The sequence below is a fragment of the Saimiri boliviensis genome, chromosome 2, assembly GCF_048565385.1.
Source record: "Saimiri boliviensis isolate mSaiBol1 chromosome 2, mSaiBol1.pri, whole genome shotgun sequence".
Classification (NCBI taxonomy): Eukaryota; Metazoa; Chordata; class Mammalia; order Primates; family Cebidae; genus Saimiri; species Saimiri boliviensis.
This window is the reverse complement of record NC_133450.1, coordinates 113037040-113058924: the sequence shown is the minus strand read 5'-3', so window position 1 is coordinate 113058924 and position 21885 is coordinate 113037040. Positions and strand designations below refer to the sequence as shown.

At 46.6% G+C, this 21885-nt stretch overlaps 1 protein-coding gene and 1 long non-coding RNA gene across 4 annotated transcripts in view; one reads left to right on the top strand and one right to left on the bottom strand.

The window, feature by feature from the left end:
- Window positions 1-2140: 2140 nt before the first annotated feature.
- INO80 (INO80 complex ATPase subunit) overlaps window positions 2141-21885 on the bottom strand; it is a 153171-nt gene continuing 133426 nt past the window's right edge. For 2 of the 3 annotated variants that reach the window (XM_039462863.2, XM_074394072.1), the window contains exons 30-36: window positions 21698-21856; window positions 20606-20708; window positions 19040-19128; window positions 17939-18094; window positions 17504-17663; window positions 16609-16824; window positions 11954-13515 (exon numbers count right to left, since the gene is read on the bottom strand). In XM_039462863.2, coding sequence (XP_039318797.1) covers window positions 13301-13515; window positions 16609-16824; window positions 17504-17663; window positions 17939-18094; window positions 19040-19128; window positions 20606-20708; window positions 21698-21856 — 1098 coding nt within the window. In that variant the 3' untranslated portion in view covers window positions 11954-13300. Of the gene's footprint in view, window positions 2233-11953; window positions 13516-16608; window positions 16825-17503; window positions 17664-17938; window positions 18095-19039; window positions 19129-20605; window positions 20709-21697; window positions 21857-21885 lie in introns of those variants that run through there. The other variant, XM_074394073.1, reaches the window with a different exon arrangement.
- On the top strand, window positions 3252-21811 carry LOC141583648 (uncharacterized). Its single transcript, XR_012516405.1, has 6 exons — window positions 3252-3454; window positions 3570-3698; window positions 8283-8381; window positions 13105-18043; window positions 18567-20805; window positions 21725-21811. It is a non-coding gene; the product is annotated as an uncharacterized LOC141583648 (long non-coding RNA).

Sequence of the window (21885 nt, the reverse complement as noted above, 5' to 3'; positions counted from 1 at the left end):
GCCTTGGCCTCCCAAAGTGCTGAGATTACAGGCGTGAGCCACTGTGCCCAGCCAACAGGATTTTTAAAGAACACTTGAGCTGAGCCAGGTACAGTGGCTCACACCTGTAGTTCCAGCACTTTGAGAGGCTGAGGCAGGAGGATTGCTTGAGCCCACAAGCTCAAAATCAGCCTGGGCAACATAGTGAGACCCCACGTCTAAAAAAAAGTTTTAAAAATTACCCAGGTATGATGGTGCACCCTTGTACTTCCAGCTACTCAAGAGGCTGAAGTAGGAGGATCTTGAGCTTGGGAGGCCAAGGTTACAGTGAGTCGTGATCATGTCACTGCACTTAAGACTGGGTGACAGAGTGATACCCCCATCTCAAAATAAAAGAAAACTTGAGCTGTAGATTGTATCACAGTAAGAGGTATCCATTATGAGTGGAGAAAGTTTAAAATGAGATAAAGGGTATCCTGGAATAGGCTGTTCATATGTACTGGAAATTGAAAGGAATATGAGAAATAGGATATGTTAGAAATGCAGAAATAAAATGACAATAAAAAAAGAACTGGCCGGGCGTGGTGGCTCAAGCCTGTAATCCCAGCACTTTGGGAGGCCGAGGCGGGTGGATCACGAGGTCAAGAGATCGAGACCATCCTGGTCAACATGGTGAAACCCCGTCTCTACTAAAAATACAAAAAATTAGCTGGGCATGGTAGCGCGTGCCTGTAATCCCAACTACTCAGGAGGCTGAGGCAGGAGAATTGCCTGAACCCAGGAGGCGGAGGTTGCGGTGAGCCGAGATCGCGCCATTGTACTCCAGCCTGGGTAACAAGAGCGAAACTCCGTCTCAAAAAAAAAAAAAAAAAAGAACTTAGAAATCTTTCATAATTCACCATCCAGGAAAGTTGACTTCCTTCTAGTCCTCCCTCTTTGTGCCCTACTTTTCTCCTGGGTATATTCTGAGCATTTTCCCCATGATATCAAATATTCTTGAAAATATGATTTTTAATGGCCACTTAGTCTGCACATCTATCATATAGATGTACAGACATTTATTTAACCAGTCCTTTGTTGTGAGGCATTCGGGTTGTCTCAGTTTTTTGCTAGGTTCAATTACGCTGTCATGGACCTTTCATCCAAGTTGCATGTAACAGAAAACTGAGTTCAAAGAAGCATGAAGCAAACAGGAGTCAGTGGTGAAACTCAACAGTTCAGAGGAAGGGAGCTTTGGGCAAGGCTTAGTCAGGGCTCCTGCTCCATTTTCCTGCAGTTCTTCAGGGTTTGTCCTTCTTGTTTGCAGTGGTACCCTCAGGCTGGCTCATCTGCAGCCCCTAGGTGATGAACTTTTCTGTTCATGACCATGGGAATGGCCTCTGTTTTGCTCTGACTAGGCCACCGATGAAAGGCTAGGCATGGCTGGGCATGGTGGCTCATGCCTGTAATCCCATCACTTTGGGAGGCCGCAGCAGGTGGATCACAAGGTCAGGAGTTTGAGACCAGCCTGACCAACATGGTGAAACCCGTCTCTACTAAAGATACAAAAAAATTAGCCAGGTGTGCTGGTGCACGCCTGTAATCCTAGCTACATGGGAGGCTAAGGCAGGAGAATCACATGAACCCTGGAGGCAGAGGATACAGAGAGCCGAGATCGCACCATTGCTCTCCAGCCTGGGTGACAGGTTAAGACTCTGTCTCAAAAAAAAAAAAAAAAAAGAAAGGAAAAAAAAAACACCACAGCCCTGCTCACAAATTGATTGGCCAGGCGCGGTGGTTCATGCCTGTAGTCCCAGCTACTCGGGAGGCTGAGGCAGTGGAATTGCTTGAACCCGGGAGGTGGATTGTGCCATTGTACTCCAGCCTGGGCAACAAGAGCAAAACTCTGTCGCAAAAAAAAAGTCTAGGTATGAGAGAGGAAACCTAGCCTCTAGTCCTGACTAGCTTGGGTCTGGGTTCCCTGTCTGTGAGCAGGCAACTGTGGCAAGACATGTGAGGGTGGCTGTTGCATGATGCAGGGAGATGGGGGAAAATGTTAAGGAGATAATCAAAGAATGTCCTCTGACTACTCAGAGAAGGCCTGTAGACCAGCAGCCTCCTCATCACCTGGGAACTTACTGGACATCCTGGGAACTTACCATACATGACTCCCAGACCTATCGGATCAGCCTGCACTTTAAGAAGAGTCCCAGTAGACCGTTCGCACATTAAAGTTGAGAGGTCCTGCCCTCCGGCACCCTTGTGTAGGGATCCCTGAAAACAGAATGGCTGGATCAACAGCATGGATGTTTTAAAAATTCTGAATACTCATTGTCAAATTGTCCCATACAAGGTTCCATGTCTTCTCATTCCCACCCTGGGATCTGGGTGTTTGAGGCCTAAAACTTATGCAATTTGGGGAAGCCCTCTTTAAGAAAAAGAATAAACAAGGATAATGGTGAATATTTAGAAAATAGAAAATTTAAAGATACTTAACCAGGCATGGTGGCTCAAGCCTATAATCTCAGCACTTTGGGAGGGCGAGGTGGAATGATTGCTTGAGCTCGAGAGTTGAGACCAGCCTGGGCAATACAGTGAGACCCTGTCTCTACTAAAGTTAAAAAAAGAAATTAGTTGGGCATAATGGTGCACACCTGTAGTCCAACCTATTTGGGGAGCTGAGGTAGGAGGATCACCTGAACCCTGAAAATTGAGGCTGCAGTGAGCCCTAAATCATACCACTGCACTCCAACCTGGGTGACAGAGACAGACCCTGTCTCAAAAAAAAAAAAAAAAAAAGCCTCAAAAATCGTAACGTTATTGGTTTTAATTATCAATAGGTTGAAACATATGAAACTGCCACATTTGTAAGTAAACTAGTCATATGGTGAAAAAGCAATTCCATGTTGCTCAGCTTACTTTTTCACTACATTCTTGGCTGCATTTTCTTTTCTTTTCTTTTTTTTTTTTTTTTTTTTTGAGACGGAGTTTCGCTCTTGTTGCCCAGGCTGGAGTGCAATGGCGTGATCTCGGCTCACCACAACCTCCGCCTCCTGGGTTCAGGCAATTCTCCTGCCTCAGCCTCCTGAGTAGCTGGGATTACAGGCACGCGCCACCATGCCCAGCTAATTTTTTTGTATTTTTAGTAGAGACGGGGTTTCACCATGTTGACCAGGTTGGTCTCGATCTCTCGACCTTGTGATCCACCGGCCTCGGCCTCCCAAAGTGCTGGGATTACAGGCTTGAGCCACCGCGCCCGGCTGCATTTTCTTTTTCTTGGCAACTTGATTGAAATGCAATTACTCTACAATTTACCCATTAAATGCCATTTACCCATTAAAGTGTACAATTCAATGGTGTTTGCTGTCTCTTCACAGAAGTATGCAGCTATCATCATCATCATCATCATCATCAATTTTAGGACATTTTCATTCATCAGACCAAAAAGAAATCCTATTCCCCCTAGCTGATACCACTCAGTACCCCCCATCCCTAGGTAAACATGAATATACTTTCTGTTGCTATACATTTTCCTGTTCCGAACATTTCATAATCATCGTAATCATATGATGTATGTCTGAATTCTTTTTTTTGTTTTTTGTTTTTTTTAGATGGAATCTCAATCTGTCACCAGGCTGGAAGGCTGGAGTACAGTGGCCTGATCTCGGCTCCCTGAAACCTCTGCCTCCCAGGTTCAAGCAATTCTTCTGCCTCAGCCTCCTGAGTAGCTGGGACTACAGGTGTGCACCACCAAGCCCAGCTAATTTTTGTATTTTTAGTAGAGATGGGGTTTCACCATATTGGCCAAGATTTCCTGACCTCGTGATCCACCTGCCTTGGCCTCCCAAAGTGCTGGGATTATAGGTGTGAGCCACTGCACTCGTGCTTTCTGTCTTTGAGATGGAGTCTTGCTTTGTTGTCCAGGATGGAGTGCAGTGGCGGGATCTCAGCTCAATGCAATCTGCGCCTCGGTTCAAGCGATTCTCCTGCTTCAGCCTCCCGAGTTGTTGGGATTATAGGTAGCCACAACCACACCTGGGTAATTTTTGTATTTTTAGTAGAGACGGGGTTTCACATGTTGATCAGGCTGGTTTCAAAGTCCTTACCTCAAGTGATCCACCCACCTCAGTATTCCAGAGTGCCAGGATTACAGGCATGAGCCACCGCACCTGGCCTACGTACAGGTTTATGTGTGGCTCTTTTTTCATTTCTCTTGGGTATGTACCTAGGAGTGGAATTCTTGGGTCACATGACAAACTATCTTAGAGTTCTCCAAAGAAACAAAACCAACAGGATGTAGATATGAAGTAGAGACTTCTTATAATGAGTGAGCGGGAGATCCAGGAGAGCTGATGGTGCAGTCCTAGTCCAGAGGCCAGCAGGCTTGAAATCCAGAAAGAGCCATTGTTTCAGTGCAAGTCCAAAGGCAGGAAGAAGCCAAGTCTCAGTCAGGTAGGAGGAATTCTCTCTTACTAGGGGAAGGACAGCCTTTTTGTTCTGTTCAGGCCTTCAACTGATTGGATAAGGCCTGCCCTCATTAGGGAGGGAAATCCACTTTACTCAGCCCACAGATGTAAATGTTAATCCGGTCCAAGAACATCCTCACAGGCACACGCAGAATGTTTAACCAAATATCTGCATACTGTGTGGCCCAACCAAGTAGACAAAATTAACCATCTTAGTATCTATGTGTTTAACTTTTTGAGGAATTGCCAAACTGTTTCCAAAGTACCTGCACTAATTTATGTTCCCATCAGCAATGAATAACTCCAATTTCTCTATATCCTTATCCCTTGCTATTATCTTTTTGGGAAGAGCTACACATTCTTTGCCTTTTCGAGTGATAATGATATTATAATACCACTTTCTATAAATAGGAAGAAAATATAGTCTCATGTTTTAGGACATGGATATAAAATGTTTATTGATAGTTTTGGAACAAAGTTTTCCTTTGCCACCTCTATAACGAAGATGCTTCTCCAGGCTGAGCCTCACTCATTGATCTCTGTAAGCGTGGTTCAGCCAGCCAGGTCCTCACTGCTCCTGGCCCTCAGCTCCCACCGTGCCAATCCTTGAGGGGCTCATTGGCCATGAAGCTGGGGTTATGGTGGAACAGCATTTTGTTCAGATCATTCTCCTTGAGGTCAACTTTGAGGTCTGGATGCTGGATGAGGCCCACCAGGGGCAGGTGCCACTGGAGGTAAAGGGATAGCCCTAGGACCACCTCTTCCAAGACAGAGGGACCCCCTGCCCCCGGCTGGAGCCATGCTTCATGCCACATATGCAGAGGGCACACACATTGAGTCTTGAAGCTTAAACTATAATGTTTCATTTTATTATAGCTCAGCCAACTCTGGCAATTGTTATGTGAAAACAAATTTCACCAAACATGACAGGAAATGCTAGGAATCTCGTTTTATTTTGTGTTTGTTTATTAATGAGGTTGATGTGATGGTTAATTTTAGGTGTCAACTTGCCTGGATTGAGGTATGGGGCTCACATAGAACAAAACAGCAGAGGAAAGGCGAATCCCTCTCTTCTAGAGTGGGGACACCCTTCTTCTCCTGCCGCTGGACATCAGTACTCTGGGTTCTCTGGGCTTTGGACACTGGGACTTCAGAGGCTCTCTAGGTTTTCAGGTCTTCAGGATCAGATTGAGAGTTGCTGCACTGGCTTCCCTGATTATAAGGCTTTCAGACTTGGATGAGCGATGCTGCCAGCTTCTCTGGTTCTCCACCTTGCAGTCTATCATAGGATTATCATGTGAGCCTATTCCCCCAATATATCCCCCTCTCATATATCTATATCCTTTTGGTTGTCTCTCTGTAGAGCCCTCATACAGCTGAACATTTCCCATGACTGTTACCCATTTGCATGTGTGTATATTTTCTTTTTTTTTTTTTTGAGACGGAGTTCCGCTCTTGTTACCCAGGCTGGAGTGCAATGGCGTGATCTCGGCTCACCGCAACCTCTGCCTCCTGGGTTCAGGCAATTCTCCTGCCACAGCCTCCTGAGTAGCTAGGATTACAGGCACGAGCCACCATGCCCAGCTAATTTTTTGTATTTTTAGTAGAGACGGGGTTCCACCATGTTGACCAGGATGGTCTCGATCTCTTGACCTCGTGATCCACCCACCTCAGCCTCCCAAAGCGCTGGGATTACATGCTTGAGCCACCGCGCCCGGCGCATGTGTGTATATTTTCTATTTATGTACAGTGCGTGGCACAAAGAAAGTGTAAAACAAATCTTTAATAGGTGTTTTTGTCCACTTTCCACTGGAGTGTTGTGTCCAGGACTATTGGCCGTCCATCCAAATCTGTTCTCTTCTTTTGTAATTACTTTTGTTATTATTTATTTTTTTTTACTCCCGGTTTATGAGTGGAGGGTTTAAGTCTTAAGACAGTACAGTAGGTGAATCCCCTCCACAATCTTCCCCTCCAATAGGACATTTCTTTTTTTTTTTTTTTTTTTGAGACGGAGTTTCGCCCTTGTTACCCAGGCTGGAGTGCAATGGCGCGATCTCGGCTCACCGCAACCTCCGCCTCCTGGGCTCAGGCAATTCTCCTGCCTCAGCCTCCTGAGTAGCTGGGATTACAGGCACGTGCCACCATGCCCAGCTAATTTTTTGCACTTTTAGTAGAGACGGGGTTTCACCATGTTGACCAGGATGGTCTCGATCTCTTGACCTCGTGATCCACCCGCCTCGGCCTCCCAAGGTGCTGGGATTACAGGCTTGAGCCACCGCGCCCGGCTGGACATTTCTTTTCTTTTCTTTTTTTTTTTTTTTATGGAGTCTTGCTCTGTTGTCCACGCTGGAGCTCAGTGATGTGATCTTGGCTCACTGCAACCTCCACCTTTCAGGTTGAAGTGATTCTTCTGCCTCAGCCTCCCAAGTAGCTGGGATTACAGGCATACGCCATGAGCGGTTTTTTTTTTTTTGAGATGGAGTCTTCCTCTGCCGCCCAGGCCGGAGTGCAGTGGTGCGATCTCAGCTCACTGCAACCTCTGCCTCCTGGGTTCAAGTGATTATTCTGCCTCAGCTTCCCAAGTAGCTGGGATTACATACCAGCCACCATGCCCAGCAAATTTTTGTATATTTAGTAGAGATGGGGTTCACCATGTTGGCAAAGCTGGTCTCAAACTCCTGACCTCAGGTGATCCGCCTGCCTTGGCCTCCCAAAGTGCTGGGATTACAGGCGTGAGCCACCATGTCCTGCCCCATAGGACATGTCTATAAATCAGCAATCACCATACAGATGAGGCCAAAAACATGGAAATAGCAGAGAAACAAGATGGAAAGATCTGGGATGTTCAATGATCATGGAGAGTAGATCCAAATTCAAACTCTTATGTGTGAGAGATAAGAATTTATATCTTATTTGAACCATTGCTTTTTGGGGTCTGTTACAGCATCGTGAGTTACCCTAGCCAGTATGAACAATGATTTTAATTGGTCAGGGGTCTTATAACCCAACCAGTGGACCTCACAATTACTCCCTAGGGATGACCAGCATAGGGATGATCTCGGCTCACTGCAGCCTCTGCCTCCCAGGTTAAAGCAATTCTCCGGTCTCAGACTCCCGAGTAGCTGGAACTACAGGTGTGTGCCACCACACCCAGCTAATTTTTGCATTTTAGTAGAGACAGGGTTTCACCATGTTGGCCAGGAATGGTCTTGATCTCCTGACCTCATGATTGGCCCGCCTTGGCCTCCCAAAGAGGTGGGATTACAGGCATGAGCCACCACGCCCAGTGATTTTTTTTTTTTTTTTTAAGGGGAGAAGCTACCTCATAAAATTACAAAAACGCTGAGGCAGCTGGCACAGGTACTATTCAAAACTTCAGAACTATTCAAAACTTAAGAGGCCAGAGGCCTGATAAGGGTGGCTGACGCCTGGAATCCCAGCACTATGGGAGGCTGAGCAGGTAGGATCACTTGAGCCTAGGAGGTCGAGGCTGCAGTGAGCTGTCATTGTGTCACTGCACTCCAGCCTGGGTGACAGAGCAAAATCCCGTCTCACAAAACAAAACAACAAAAAAAGAATTGTGGCAGTGTAGCTATTGGCATGATTTAGTATGGGGGAAACAGCAGTCACCTCTCAGCAGGCCTGAGAGCACCAGATGCCCACAACCCCAAGCCCTTAGGAAAGGTTAAGGTATGTTCAGTATGTTCTGTTTAACCATGCAGTGATATAGTATCCTTTAAATAGAGTTCTAACCAAGCCAAATTCTGATGCTTAAAATATCAGGTTAAAATGTCAGCCCTCTGAAAGACTTAGGTATTCAGAAAAATTTTAGATAAGCATTTATGCTGCTCTTCCCAGTTCCATTGGGCTGAAGGCAAACCAAGACTGCTGAAACTGAACTGCATGACAATCCACTGGACTTGAACTCTCCCCACCGCTCTGCTCAGACATTCCCAGGTAACTGGCACCATCTTTTCAAGGGTGCAAGGCATGGAGCTGCATGGGTCTTCTGGGATCTCTCACCTGGGAAATGGGAGGGGAGGTCCTTTCTTCTTCTCTGGGAGCCAGGAACAGCTGAGGGGTGGGGTTTGTGGTGATTGCTGGTAGTAGGAGGGTGGAACATTCTGAGCTGAGGCCGGGCATTCTCTCCCAGAGAGCTGCTTTAGGGGGCCATCAGCTGGGCAAGCTTAGAAAACTCCCTGCCTCTTGCAACTTTGAACCTTTGTGCTCCCTTCCTTCTTCCCCTGAGGCTGTTGCAGCCCAATCCCTAGTACAAGTCAGACCCAGAGGGGCCTCCCCAGTCCTTCGGCCAGTCATTCATTCTTCAGCTTTGGGTGACATGACAAATAAATCTCAAGGGGCAGGAGAGAAGAGGCAGAGCCCTTGTGGGCACTCACAGACGCACATTCCATCTGCCTTTCTGGAAGGAGGAACTCAGCTCTCTAGGAAGGAGGTTAAGAGTCAGGGAGCCTGTCCCTCAGCAATCCTTGCTTCTCTCACCGAAGGTGCCAGGAACTGTAGGCAGGGACTCTGAGAACTGTGAAGTATTTCTTAAGCTTTGTAATTCTCCGTGTATAGTATTGTTTTTGCCTGGTGTCCTTCTTTTGATGAGCAAGAAAATCCCTAATTAAAAAAAAAAAAAGAAAAGCAAGATGCTCATTTCTGGCAGTAGCTAGGAAGAACCAGGAGCCCGTCCCCCAGCAGCTTGCCATGGGGGGCTTGGCGGGGGGAACTGGAGTGATAGAGTGGGTGCTGTGGCAGTTTTGAAGAGGAAAGGGAAGCCAGCTAAGTCCCAGCACCTGAAGCAAGAAAGGAATGAGCTTGCAGGAAGAGGCCAGAGGCCTGATAAGGGAAGCACCCAGCTTCCTCAAGGTCCCTCAACGAGCAAGTGGTCCTCCTTAGTTCTTGGACACACAATTTCACGACAGCCAGTGGAGTGGTCTCTGCTTTCTCTAGAACACAACTTGCCTTCTCCACCCACACCCCTACCATCTAAGTGGCCTGAATGCGTACCATGTGAATGGCTGAATTGGGTACCTACGATAAAACACGGCTGCTTCCTGAGTTGCAGGGTTTTGTTACTCCCTGGTAGTCTCAAAGAAGTGTGGGAGAACAGCCAAATGGTCTCCATGCCCCCTGAAGAGGGGCTCAGAATTAGCTGTGAAAGCTGACTGACCCAGGAGTCTGGTGGTCACAATAAAAAGACACACTGCACAGGAAGCACTGAGTCCAGGGGTCACAGAATCTCAATGACATGTTGCATCTTTGTGGAGGCCACACAGGAGGACAGTAGCAAATGCAAGGCCTTCTCTACCCAACATGCCCAACAGAGGTGCTACCCAGGATGGTGAAGAAAATTATGAACAATTTGTAAATGAAAAACCAAACGAAAAAATGAAGAAAATACATATGGGATTGAATTTTCCTAGAAATGCTAGAATTTTATTTTCTGTCATCAGGTGAATTAAGTTTGGTAAGAGCAAAAATAAAGTCGTATTTTGTGCACAGGACTTCCTGGCTGAGGTCAGGGCAGATAAAGCACATATTTTTCTGCTTGGCAGGGCTGGAAGGCACCCTAGGGCCTTGCCATTCCAGGTGTAGTCCAAGGACTAGCAGCATGGCCATCACCTGGGATCTTGTCAGAAATGCAGTCTCAAGCCTCAATCCAGACCTTCTGAAACAGAACCTGCATTTTAAGATCTCAAGGTGATTCGTATGCACAGTAATACTGGAGAAGCGCTGCCTTAAAGGACCATTCAGATTTCAAATTATATTTTTCTTATGAAAAAATCTTTACACAGCATGTAAAGGCAGAGCTGCTTGGTTCTGATGTTGGTTTATTTTGTGTGAAGTCTTGGTCAAGTTCACCAGCAAGATAACATTTTTTTTTTTTTTTTTGAGACGGAGTTTCGCTCTTGTTACCCAGGCTGGAGTGCAATGGCGCCATCTCAGCTCACCGCAACCTCCGCCTCCAGGGTTCAAGCAATTCTCCTGCCTCAACCTCCTGAGTAGCTGGGATTACAGGCATGTGCCACCACGCCCAGCTAATTTTTTGTGTTTTTAGTAGAGATGGGGTTTCACCATGTTGACCAGGATAGTCTCGATCTCTCGACCTCGTGATCCACCCGCCTCGGCCTCCCAAAGTGCTGGGATTACAGGCTCGAGCCACCGCGCCTGGCGCCAGCAAGATAAATAAGACCCAAGAGTATCTAATAATGCTACTTGATATCAACAAAATGAAGGCTGATGCCTCTGACTGCGGTGAGCATCAGCTGCCCAGGAGCCAGCCCACCTTGACCAACAGCATGCAGGGTGAGCAAGGATAGGGAGGCCACACAGCCAGCACATTTGGGAACAGCACGAGCCCTGCTAAAAGGTAATACAAGAGCACATCAGTGTTTTGCCCAATCAAACAATGGCTGCCAGGCCAGACTGGGAACTAGTCCTCTTTTCCCCACTATCACCAAGCTAAGTTTCCTTTTTTTTTTTTTGAGACGGAGTTTCACTCTTGTTACCCAGGCTGGAGTGCAATGGCGTGATCTCGGCTCACCGCAACCTCCGCCTCCTGGGCTCAGGCAATTCTCCTGCCTCAGCCTCCTGAGTAGCTGGGATTACAGGCACGCGCCACCACGCCCAGCTAGTTTTTTGTATTTTTAGTAGAGACGGGGTTTCACCATGTTGACCAGGATGGTCTCGATCTCTCGACCTTGTGATCCACCCGCCTCGGCCTCCCAAAGTGCTGGGATTACAGGCTTGAGCCACCGCGCCCGGCCAAGCTAAGTTTTCATAGCCTGGGTATCTTTGGGATCCTTAGCAATACATTTTGCCATTTTCTTTCATGATTCTTATGAGTACAGCTTAGAGAACACTGTCACTATTTTTTTTTGAGACGGAATTTTACTCTTGTTGCCCAGGCTGGAGTGCAATGGTGCGATCTTGGCTCACCTCAACTTCTGCCTCCTAGGCTCAAGCAATTCTCCTGCCTCAGCCTTCCAAGTAGCTGGGATTACAGGCATGTGCCACCATGCCCAGCTCATTTTGTATTTTTAGTAGAGATGAGGTTTCTCCATGTTGGTCAGGCTGGTCTTGAACTCCTGACCTCGTGTGATCTACCCGCCTCGGCCTCCCAAAGTGCTGGGATTACAGGCATGAGCCACAGCACCCGGCCACACTGTCACTATTAAGATGACCATTATGTACATCTGCTTGATGGCGCTCAGGCCAAGCTGCCCACACCTAAGTCCTGGGGTGTAGGTCCTGAGTCATAAGGAATGCACTCCTGGAGGCGAGCGGCTTGACTGCTGCTTGCCAGACACTTGGTCAAGCCTCCTTTCTGATGGCCAGAAACAAATTCGTAAGCTCAGTCAATTCTACTACTGAGGAAACACCCACAGTCCACTCCTTGTCCCACTAACCCCTATCCTCTGATCATAGGGGAGAGTTCTGCTTTCCCTGTATCCTGCCACATCCACCAAGGGCTCTAGTTTGCCTCCAAGGAGCGGCAGCTGCAAAGACCACAGACACCTCAATTTACATAAAATTATCTCACTCCATTTTATTTAAGATTTTTTTTTATCCAGTTAGTAAAAGGAAGATGTGTCTCTCTTTATACATATGTACAAGTTCAGTTATAAAAATAGACAGCACATTCAAAGAGAAAAAAGGCTTGGCATTTTTCTGATTCCCTCTAAATAGCATCTGTACACAGGAGTCTGGGTTTGAGCAGGGGAATCTTAATGATTTAAATTAAATGATTCCCCTATACCCCCTACTCCAAAAAAAAGTTTTAAAAATCAATCTATCTAAACTCAATTCCGCGATTTTCAGGTGTGCAAATTAGAGGCTGGCCTGCCTGGAAGTACCTGCTCCACCAGGGACATCAGGTGGGGGCAGGCAGAAACATCTCCCATGCAAACACTGCCCTTCTGCCTCTGCTGTAGGGCAGCAAGCTCAGGCTGGCCGGGCTGGGAGGGCCTGTACTGAGCCTGCCCCCTCCCTCTGCCTCACTCCTGCTGTCCCTTCCTCTCTCAGTGCAATACAGACAGTGCATACAGCCAAGCAGGGGGCTGAAGGGCATGGGTGGGGAGACTGTGCATTCAGGACAGGCAAAGGAGTCTGGAAGAGGGGCAGTGAGGCTGTCCTGCTGATTGAGGTGGCTCCTGGTCTCTTTATTGGCTTCTGGGAGTCCCCTGGGTGGAAGGTGCTACTGTTGCTGGTAGGATCTGAAGGTTCTCTTGGTGTGAACCATGCAGGACAGGGGAGGAAATGCTGGGAACACAAGTGCCTGTGGATACACTTCCTCTGTCACACTTAGCAGCCTCCATCACCTCTCGCAGTCACTGCTCTCTTCAATGATGACACTCTGGCAAATGGGGTTCAGAGATCTGGGGAGCTGCCTGAAGACTGTGGACACTGGGTACACAATCTCCTCCCTTACTAGCCCTACAAGAAATCACAATCATAAGAGAAATCTCCACCATGGAAGGCTCTTCACAGCACCTGCGGAGACTTGGCAGAGGATGTGTTAGAGCCGAAGAGTGGAATGGGGATGGAAACAGTGTGCCTGAGCATCTAAAGGGGGTCTATGTCAGGCTTGCCCCGTGAGAGGTTTAAGACTTGGCTACACAGTTCAGTTGAGATGCAGTGGGGCTGATCCCTGCCCTGTGTCTTCCTCCTATAGGCACCCCAGATGCTCCTGATGAGACACAGGTGATAAAAGTGCTCACACCATCCACCGGCCTGTCCTTCCCTTGCTGGACATTTCCACTTCTGACTTGGGATGGAAGATGCTGCACAGCACAAGCCATCCAAAGACCACTGGCAGGTCAGGACTCTAGTCCTGGTTTGGTTGAAGGGAAGTCGGAGGGCCCAGATGGTTACCGTCCTCCAGAGGGGTTGCCTTTGCCCTGTTTCCGGACCAGAGAGTCTGGGGCTAGGCTGCTGGTCATGTGGAGGTTTTTGGGAGTCCCAGGAACATTGTTTCCTTTGCTTAAAGGGGAACTCAAAGGAGAAGAGGCGCTTGAAGGTCCAAAGTCAGCAAGGCCAGCAGGCCGAACAAGGGACGTCTGCAGAGGACTGCTGGCAGAGATTCCTGTGGGGATGGCGAGAGACAAGAACATAAGCACCAGTGCCATGTCAGCTTCCTTGGAGCCTGTGGTCTTGGGGACCAGAGTCTGAGCTGGAGGAGAAGTGGTGGGCAATTCCTCCCTGCCACTCCTTGCTAACTTCTTCTTGGCTTGTTTGCTTGTTCTTCCTGTCAACTGTCCTTTCAGTAAGAGGGATGAATTTTTAAGAGAAAATGATACCTACCCAGCCCTCTCCATGTTACTTTATCCATAGATAGTAAAATGTTCATCTTGACACTCTAGATAGAGCACACATTTTACAATCTGGAACACCAAGGATGAGAGCTATAACTTACTAGCCACAAACAGGTTTTTCTTTTCTTCTTTTTTTGGACATCACTTGTGATAAGATGTTTCCTTCTCAATTTTGTGCTCCTGCTACTCTCCAGTAAGTTGGGCCAGAGGGTACAAGGCTGCCCACTCTCTATCTTGTGTCTATACTCATGCATTTCTCCTTATGCTGGCAATGGCCACCCCCTGTTCTCCAAGCCCTGTGTCACTCCAAGGACACAGCTCAAATCTCCCATCTTCAGTGATGAATCCCTGGACAACAGTGAACCTCCTTGAAGGCCAGGAGATGGGAATGAGAAGCCCATACTCAGCCTGCTGTCCAGGCTGTGGAGAGCAGCTGGACTCTGCACCCTAGCACCTGTCTCCTAGTTCCTTTCTCTTTTGATTCCCTTCTTTACCCCTGAGACTTTACTGGCCTTCTTCACTTCCCCTAAGCCCCTGTCCCATGCAGGCCCTTTAAAGCCTCAGCTACCCACTTTCATTCATGAACACCCCCCTCCCAACATTACCCTTCCCTGCACTAAAGCCAGCCTGAGCTTCCTTCCTGTTAGTGGTTTGTGTCTGCTTTGAGGGGCCTGCCTAGCCCCTCACCTGTGGAGCTCAGCCCTGAGCTGTCCAGTGCTGCATGAAAGGGCAGCATTGACTGGTTTACAGGCCTTGCTCCTGCAGCACGGCCCCTGACTTAGGCCTATCTGATCCAAGTAAAGCCTCAACTGCACACACAAAAAAATGTTTATATGAGCCCAAATCCACTTACATATAACACACTGTCTAATATGATTCTTTAATTATTTCATATGTACCGGTTTTACTTTCCTAAAAAAGAATTTTAAGTGCTCGGTGGGCAGACATGTCTCTCTCCTCATCCACAATGGAACTGTAGATACTCTCTGAACTACTCCTTCTCCTTGATTTCCATTTCCAGTTGCCAAGCACTGCTGATTTTTCCTGTGTTGCTCTACCCGCCCTGTCCCCCTCACTCCTCTTGCCCTCTGCTCAGTGCAGGTTTGAAGAGAAACCTGGATGAGTATTTGCAATGTCCTAGCCATGGGTGAGACTCTGCCATGGCAGCCCTGACAACTGGCATGACTGTTGTTTTCCAAGGATGTGGTAAGTTTGCAAAGGGTTAAAAACACTGTGCAAGGCTATCACACTTCATATTTCCTGGAACAACCAATAAACGAAAGCTGGGATTCCTGCAGTAGGAGAAAAGGCAAGTAAACTAACAATTACTGAGCACTTACTACACTCCAAGCACTTTCTATACAAGTATGCCTTTACTTGCTACAACAATCCTATGAGCTAATACTAAGCCTGTGTATTTAACCAGAAGAAAGGTCTGTAAGTGGCTGTTTCTTGTACTCTGTACAAGAAACACATCACCCTTCACACATCATGGTCACAACAGCCACTTTCTTTTGTCAAACTGTCTGTAACCCCTTGCCACACACCTAAGCTCCTGCCCAGCAGGCTTCACCATGTGTTTTCAACCTGACTCCCAATGCTCCTCTTCAGTGGAACCCAACTAGCCTGCTCAGTGACCCCCAATATGCCTTGGCCATTGCCAGCTCTCTGTCACCAGTCCAAATCCTTCCTCATTCTTCTCTTCCTTTTTGAATGCTGACAGGCAACTTATCAGCAGGTCCACGGTTCCCTGTCCTACTGACCTACAACCACAGTGACTGCTTTCCTCTCTTCTCATTCACCTGTATATTGCTGTTAAGCACACTATATACACGGCTTCCCCTTCTCATTTCTATTATACACTCAGGAGCAAGGTCCATGTGGAATACTTCTTTTTTAAAATTTTCTATTTTTTGAGACAGAGTCTCACTCTGTCTCCCAGGCTGGAGTGCAGTGGTGTGATCTCGGCTCACTACAACCTCCGCCTCCTGGGTTCAGTCAATTTTCATGCCTCAGCCTCCCGAGTAGCTAGGACTACAGACTGAGGCCGCCATGCCCAACTAATTTTTTGTTTTTTTTTTTGGTAGAGACGGGGTTTCACCATGTTGGCCAGGCTGGTCTCAAACTACTGGCCTGAAGTGATCTGCCCACCTCAGCTTCCCAAAGTGCTAGGATTACATAACTATGTTAGTTTGGATTAGCAAAATGTGGCTCTCAGAAAAAAAAAAAAAAAAAAAAAGCCTAGGAAGAAAACAAATCATTTCTCCAAAGCAAGAAAAATTCAGAATGTTTAAAGAAGTACAGTTCACAATTCAGTTTTCTCTTCTCAGAGCTAGTTCTAATCCAAAGGCAGCCCTCCTGCATCGTCAGGAGGGCAAGGGGTGAGTCAAGTCTGCTCATCACAAAGAAGCAGAGCCCCAGTGGGGGCTCTAGAAAGAAGGCTCCTATCAGGTGTGGTGGCTTAGTTCTGTAATCAGCACTTTGGGAAGCTGAGGTGGGTGAATCACCTGAGGTCAGGAGTTTGCAACTGGCCTGGCCAACATGGTGAAATCCTGTCTCCACTAAAAATACAAAAACTTAGCCAGGTGTGGTGGCAGGCGCCTGTAATCCCAGCTACTTGGGAGGCTGAGGCAGGAGAATCACACAAACCTGGGAGGCAGAGGTTGCACTGAGCCAAGATTGTGCTATCGCACTCCAGCCTGGGCAACATGAGCAAAACACTGTCTCAAAAAAAAAAAAAAAAAAAAAAAAAAAAAAAAAAAAAAGGCTTCCAGCCTAGTGGTTTCCTACATGTTCTACCTGACAGAATTTCTAGACTGTCCCTGGCCAGAACAGAGCCTGCGGCCAACCTGGGCTTTCTGTACCTTTAGACACGTTGTACCCGTATGCAGCATAGGCAGCAGCGGAGGCTGCTGCAGCCCCAGCTTTGGCTCCTGCCATTGCAGCAGCACTGCCTGCTGTGGACTTTCGGCTCCGGCCCTTCCCTGCTCCTTTGGCTGTGCTTCCTGAACCTTTAGGGCGGCCTCGGCTTCGGGCTGAGTGACCACGTCCTGCAGCTGGCATTTCCTGAATGGAGATTCCTGTGGGAACAAATGGGTCAAAAGGAAAAAAAAAAATTAATCTCCCCACAATGTTAACATAATCTTCTCCTGAAAGGGAAAGTGGGTTCTTAGGGTGTTTGTTTTAGGACCCGAGGTCTATGTTTCCACTTAATAATGGCTAGACCACTGAGTCACACAGAGTACTAAGAAATTCTAAACAATGAAAACATCCTAACTCCTCAAGCTGCTTTTCATTCTCAAGAGTAGTTCCATTAACTCCTGAGTTTTTTCTTTAAACTCATCCATTACACAAAGGGAACCCTCAGGGACTTGCTACCTGGGACTCATCTGCATACTCTAATGTGCTCTTGCCTTGGAGAGTCACATTTTACCCTCGAGTTTTAAACCCAGAGCTCCCAAGGAAATGACAGCAATACTGGACCCCACACAACAAAGTGAGGAAAGGCCCAGAAAAGCTAACTTTAATTAAAAATTAGCAAAAATAATGGTGAATTTGAAAGACAGGGATGACTAGAAAACAGACAAGTTTTAAATCTTCATAAAGTTCTTATTTTGCTTTCCCTAAATCTTTCGTTTCTTCATTTCACTTGACAAAGCTATTCAAAGAATAAAAATACCATTAGGAATCAGATAGCCACAACCAAACCAGTGCTGGGCAATGGACCAGGCCCAAGCTGTACAATATGGCAGCAATTACCATTCACAGTGTCTGAGACGGAGCCTGTTATAGATGCAGGAGAGTTGGTAGCTCGAGATTGAGGGGCTGAGGAGGCTGGGTCATCCACAATGACCAGCATATCACTGCTACTCTCATCCAGGGGAATGGAGCCAGTATGTAGCTCACTGCTGATGGAGATCTAGAAGAGGAAGGGTTAAGATCATTACTACTTCCTGTGCTCACTGTCCATGGCTTAGCACCCAGGTAAGAACATGTTTCACAGTTGAGGTTGCTTTGGCTTCTAAGAAACCAACTTGTCCTTATCTGTTTGTCTCCTTACAGACCTCATGTGCAACCTACTTCAACAAGGCTGGAGAACCCCGGGAGAAGCAAAGATTGCCCAGCAGTGTGTCCCTGCTATACAGTCTGGACAGTCCCCACCGCTTTGATGCAGGCATCTAAAAGGAGCCTCACCTCACTGAAAGGGCTTGGCATGGCTGAGTCCACACTAATAAAAGAATCATCTCCGTCAGCAGAGAGGTTGGAGTTATCAGCCGAGGGAACAAATGGGATCACAAGGTTCACACCCTCTTTTCTCCTTTTCCCATCCAATTCATCTTCCTTTTTCTTCTGGGAACACACAAGTAAAGAAACAAGGAAAACGTGTAAGGATGCACCCCAAAAGAAAAGCGGGATTTGGGAGAAAAGGATAACAGAACTTTTATTCTTTAGTTTGTAAACTAGTCAATTAAAATATTTTTAGGAAGAAAAACCGCATAAGGAAGAAGGGACGGCTTAATGGGAGTTTATGTATATTTTAGTAGAGCATGGTGGGACATGCCTATAATTTCAACTACTTAGGAGGTTGAGGTGGGAGGATTCCTTGAGCCCAGAAATTGTAGACCAGTAAAACTCTGGCTCAAAAAAAAAGAGCTTATGAATATTTGCCACAATAATAGAGGTTAAAGTTGGGGCACATTGAACCAGAGCCACACCAGCTGCTGGCACATCCAGCACTTACTGGGGCTGAGTGAATGCAGTCTTACAAAAGAGAGGGCCAATGCTTTTAACATATTTTCTGTGTATCTGTTTTTCTTTTTAGGACAATTTTTAAAGATAGTTCAAATCCTTGGTGTGAACTGGAGAAAAAGAGATGAACATTTAGAAATAAGCCAAGGGCTTATTTTCTAGTGGTAGATGACACTGAGTGGTACACTAGCAGAATTACGGTAGGTTTTGGATTTCAGGGCCTCTTAGGCCCTTTCTAAGATTCTATGGAGTCTAATAATATAAGTAAGTAATGGCCATCTTAGCCACATTTTAGCCTTACACACTTTGTATCAGCCCTGACAAATGGCTTCCATAATTGAACTGTGACCACTGAAAGGGTGAGTTTGTGTGGGGAATACAGATCTACCAAGGCTGCATGAGTCAGCCCAGAGATGTAGCTAATCATGCACAGCTGGAGCTGGATAGCAACCAGCAACCAAGATGAGAAGTCATGTACCCTAAAGCCTTTTTGGTAAGCACCCCAGGCCCCACTAGCCCCTATCCACCATTCCAGACTGGAGATACCTTCTCCGCATACTTTTCCCGCTTCCGCTTGCGCTCTTTCACTCGGTTGGTTTCCTCCTGTTGCCGTTTCTCTTCCTGCCGTAGCCTCACTATCAAGAAAATAAATTAAGACCTGTGGTAATCATAATCCTCATTCTCTTAATTAAGGTGGCCATATCCCTGATGCTTATTTTCCAAGGCATCACTTCTATCTGTTTGAGGCCAGTCTGGCCAACGTGGTACAAACCCATCTCTATCAAAATACAAAAATTAGCCAGGTATGGTAGAACACACCTGTGGTCCCAGCTACTCTGGAGGCTGAGTCAGGAGGATTGCCTGAGCCCAGGAGCAGAGATTGCAGTGAGCTGAGACTGCGCCACTGCAGTCCAGCCTGGGCAATAGAGCGAAACCGTCTCAAAGGAGAAAAAAAAAAAAAAAAAAAAAAAAAAAATATATATATATATATATATATATAAAATGGGCATTTCCTCACATTATCCTTTTCCCTGTTTTCATTTCAGTCTTTTAATACCTCTGCTTTGTACAGATTGGGTGTGGCTGTAAAGTTCTGAAAGGTTTTAGAAGGTGCTGGCAAATGTGAACTTATTTTCCACTGTACTGCTATGGAAGGCCTCAAAGGCTCACAGGATGTATCTGAAATCCAATGCTCTCAAAAGCCAGAAAACACATGGGAGAAGGGTTGTATGGCTACAGCTATGTGTTTCTCCAACTGTTCCATAAAAATATTTTTCTGGGCAAAAGAGCAAATTCATTATTGCTAAGAAGTCAGGTACCTTCCCTATGCAAGCTACCAATTTATTTGAAGGCATGCTTACCTTTAAAGTACACACAAATTTTCCCTTCTCCTCCACAACACATTTTTTTTTTTTTTTTTTTTTTTTTTTGAGACAGAGTCTTGCTCTTGTTGCCCAGGCTGCAGTGCAACGGCATGGTCTCAGCTCGCTGCAACCTCTACCTTCCGGGTTCAAGTGATTTGCCTGCCTCAGCCTTCTGAGTACCTGGGATTATGCCACCAGGCCCAGTTAATGTTTGTATTTTTAGGAGAGACAGGGTTTCGCCATGTTGGCCAGGCTAGTCTCAAACTCCTGATTTTGTGACCCGCTCACATCAGCATCCCAAAGTGCTGGAATTATAGGCATGGGCCACGGAACCTGGCCTCTTTTTTTTTTTGGGACAAAGTTTCAATCGTTCCCTAGGCTGGAATGCAATGCTGCGATCTCAGGTCACTGCAACCTCTGCCTCCCAGGTTCAAGCAATTCTCCTGCCTCAGCCTCCCTAGCAGCTGGGATTACAGGTGCCTGCCACCACACCCAGCTAATTTTTTGTATTTTTAGTAAAGACGGGGTTTCACGTTGGCCAGGCTGGTCTTGAACTCCCGACCTGAGGTGATCCACCCGCCTTGCCTGGCCCACAACACATTCTTGTTTGGATTTTCATCTAAAATGTCAGTCTGAAAATATTTTTCCTAAATACAACCTTTGGCTTTGCCTACCCTTGGAACACAGCCAAGTACCTTTTCCATTCTCAGGTACATGAGGGAAGTGTACAGAGGTTTAGAGTACGTACATTTTTTTTCCAACTCTTCGTCGTCTAGAAGAAGACTAACCACTTCTTTGGGTTTCAAGGTATCTGGTTTGAAGTTCCCACCTGAAATCACCATCCGCTGAATCTACACCAAAGCAGATCAAAATGTCACCTCCAGGCATCCATCCCCTTATGGCAAATATCCAGACAGAAATACAAATTGTTCTCAACCCACTCCTCAGGTAAGGCCTCTGGTTTCCTATTTCTTCTTTTACTCTTTTCATTTCAGTTTATCTCATTGGCTCATCCAGATTATTTGTCTGACAGACAAATAAATCATTTCCTGACAGACAGGAAATGATAACTTCTTTGCTTGGAACTGCTAACTAATAACTAGGAAACCCAATAATACTGAATCAGGTTGGAAAAGAAACAAAAAATAATCATTTCTTTGGAAACTAACAAATTTGGCATACAATTTCAGAGGCAGATAAACTGAGAGTACTAGGATAAGAACTCAAAAATGTCGGCCGGGCGCGGTGGCTCAAGCCTGTAATCCCAGCACTTTGGGAGGCCGAGGCGGGTGGATCACGAGGTCGAGAGATCGAGACCATCCTGGTCAACATGTGAAACCCCGTCTCTACTAAAAATACAAAAAAACTAGCTGGGCGTGGTGGCGCGTGCCTGTAATCCCAGCTACTTAGGAGGCTGAGGCAGGAGAATTGCCTGAGCCCAGGAGGCGGAGGTTGCGGTGAGCCGAGATCGCGCCATTGCACTCCAGCCTGGGTAACAAGAGCGGAACTCCGTCTCAAAAAAAAAAAAAAAAAAAAAAAAACAACTCAAAAATTTCAATTCTTCTTCCTCTGAATGCAAGAGACTATTACTGGTGTCAGTCTCCACATGAACAACAGCTGGATCTAAGCTATGGAAACCATTCTGGGGGAAAGAGAATGAGGCACTGCCAGGCATAGATTGTGATTGCACAGGACCTGATTTTATTTTCTATTCAGAAGAAACTGTAGTTTCATAATGATCAATGAAAGGCAAGAGAGTTTTAAATGTCTCAATCCAGTCAATGAGGTCAGATTTTCTGTTTGCTCCCCTAGTGTAGGAATTCCTTTCCCTTGTGCTTACCTCACTCTTCTCCTTGGCTCTTTGCAGAATGCGTTCTTCAATGGTGCCTTTACAGATGAGTCGGTATACGGTAACCTGCTTTGTTTGCCCCAAGCGATGGGCCCTGTCCATGGCCTGCTGATCCACAGTGGGGTTCCAGTCACTATCATAGAAAATCACCTGCACAGAACATAGCAAAAACTGAAGCA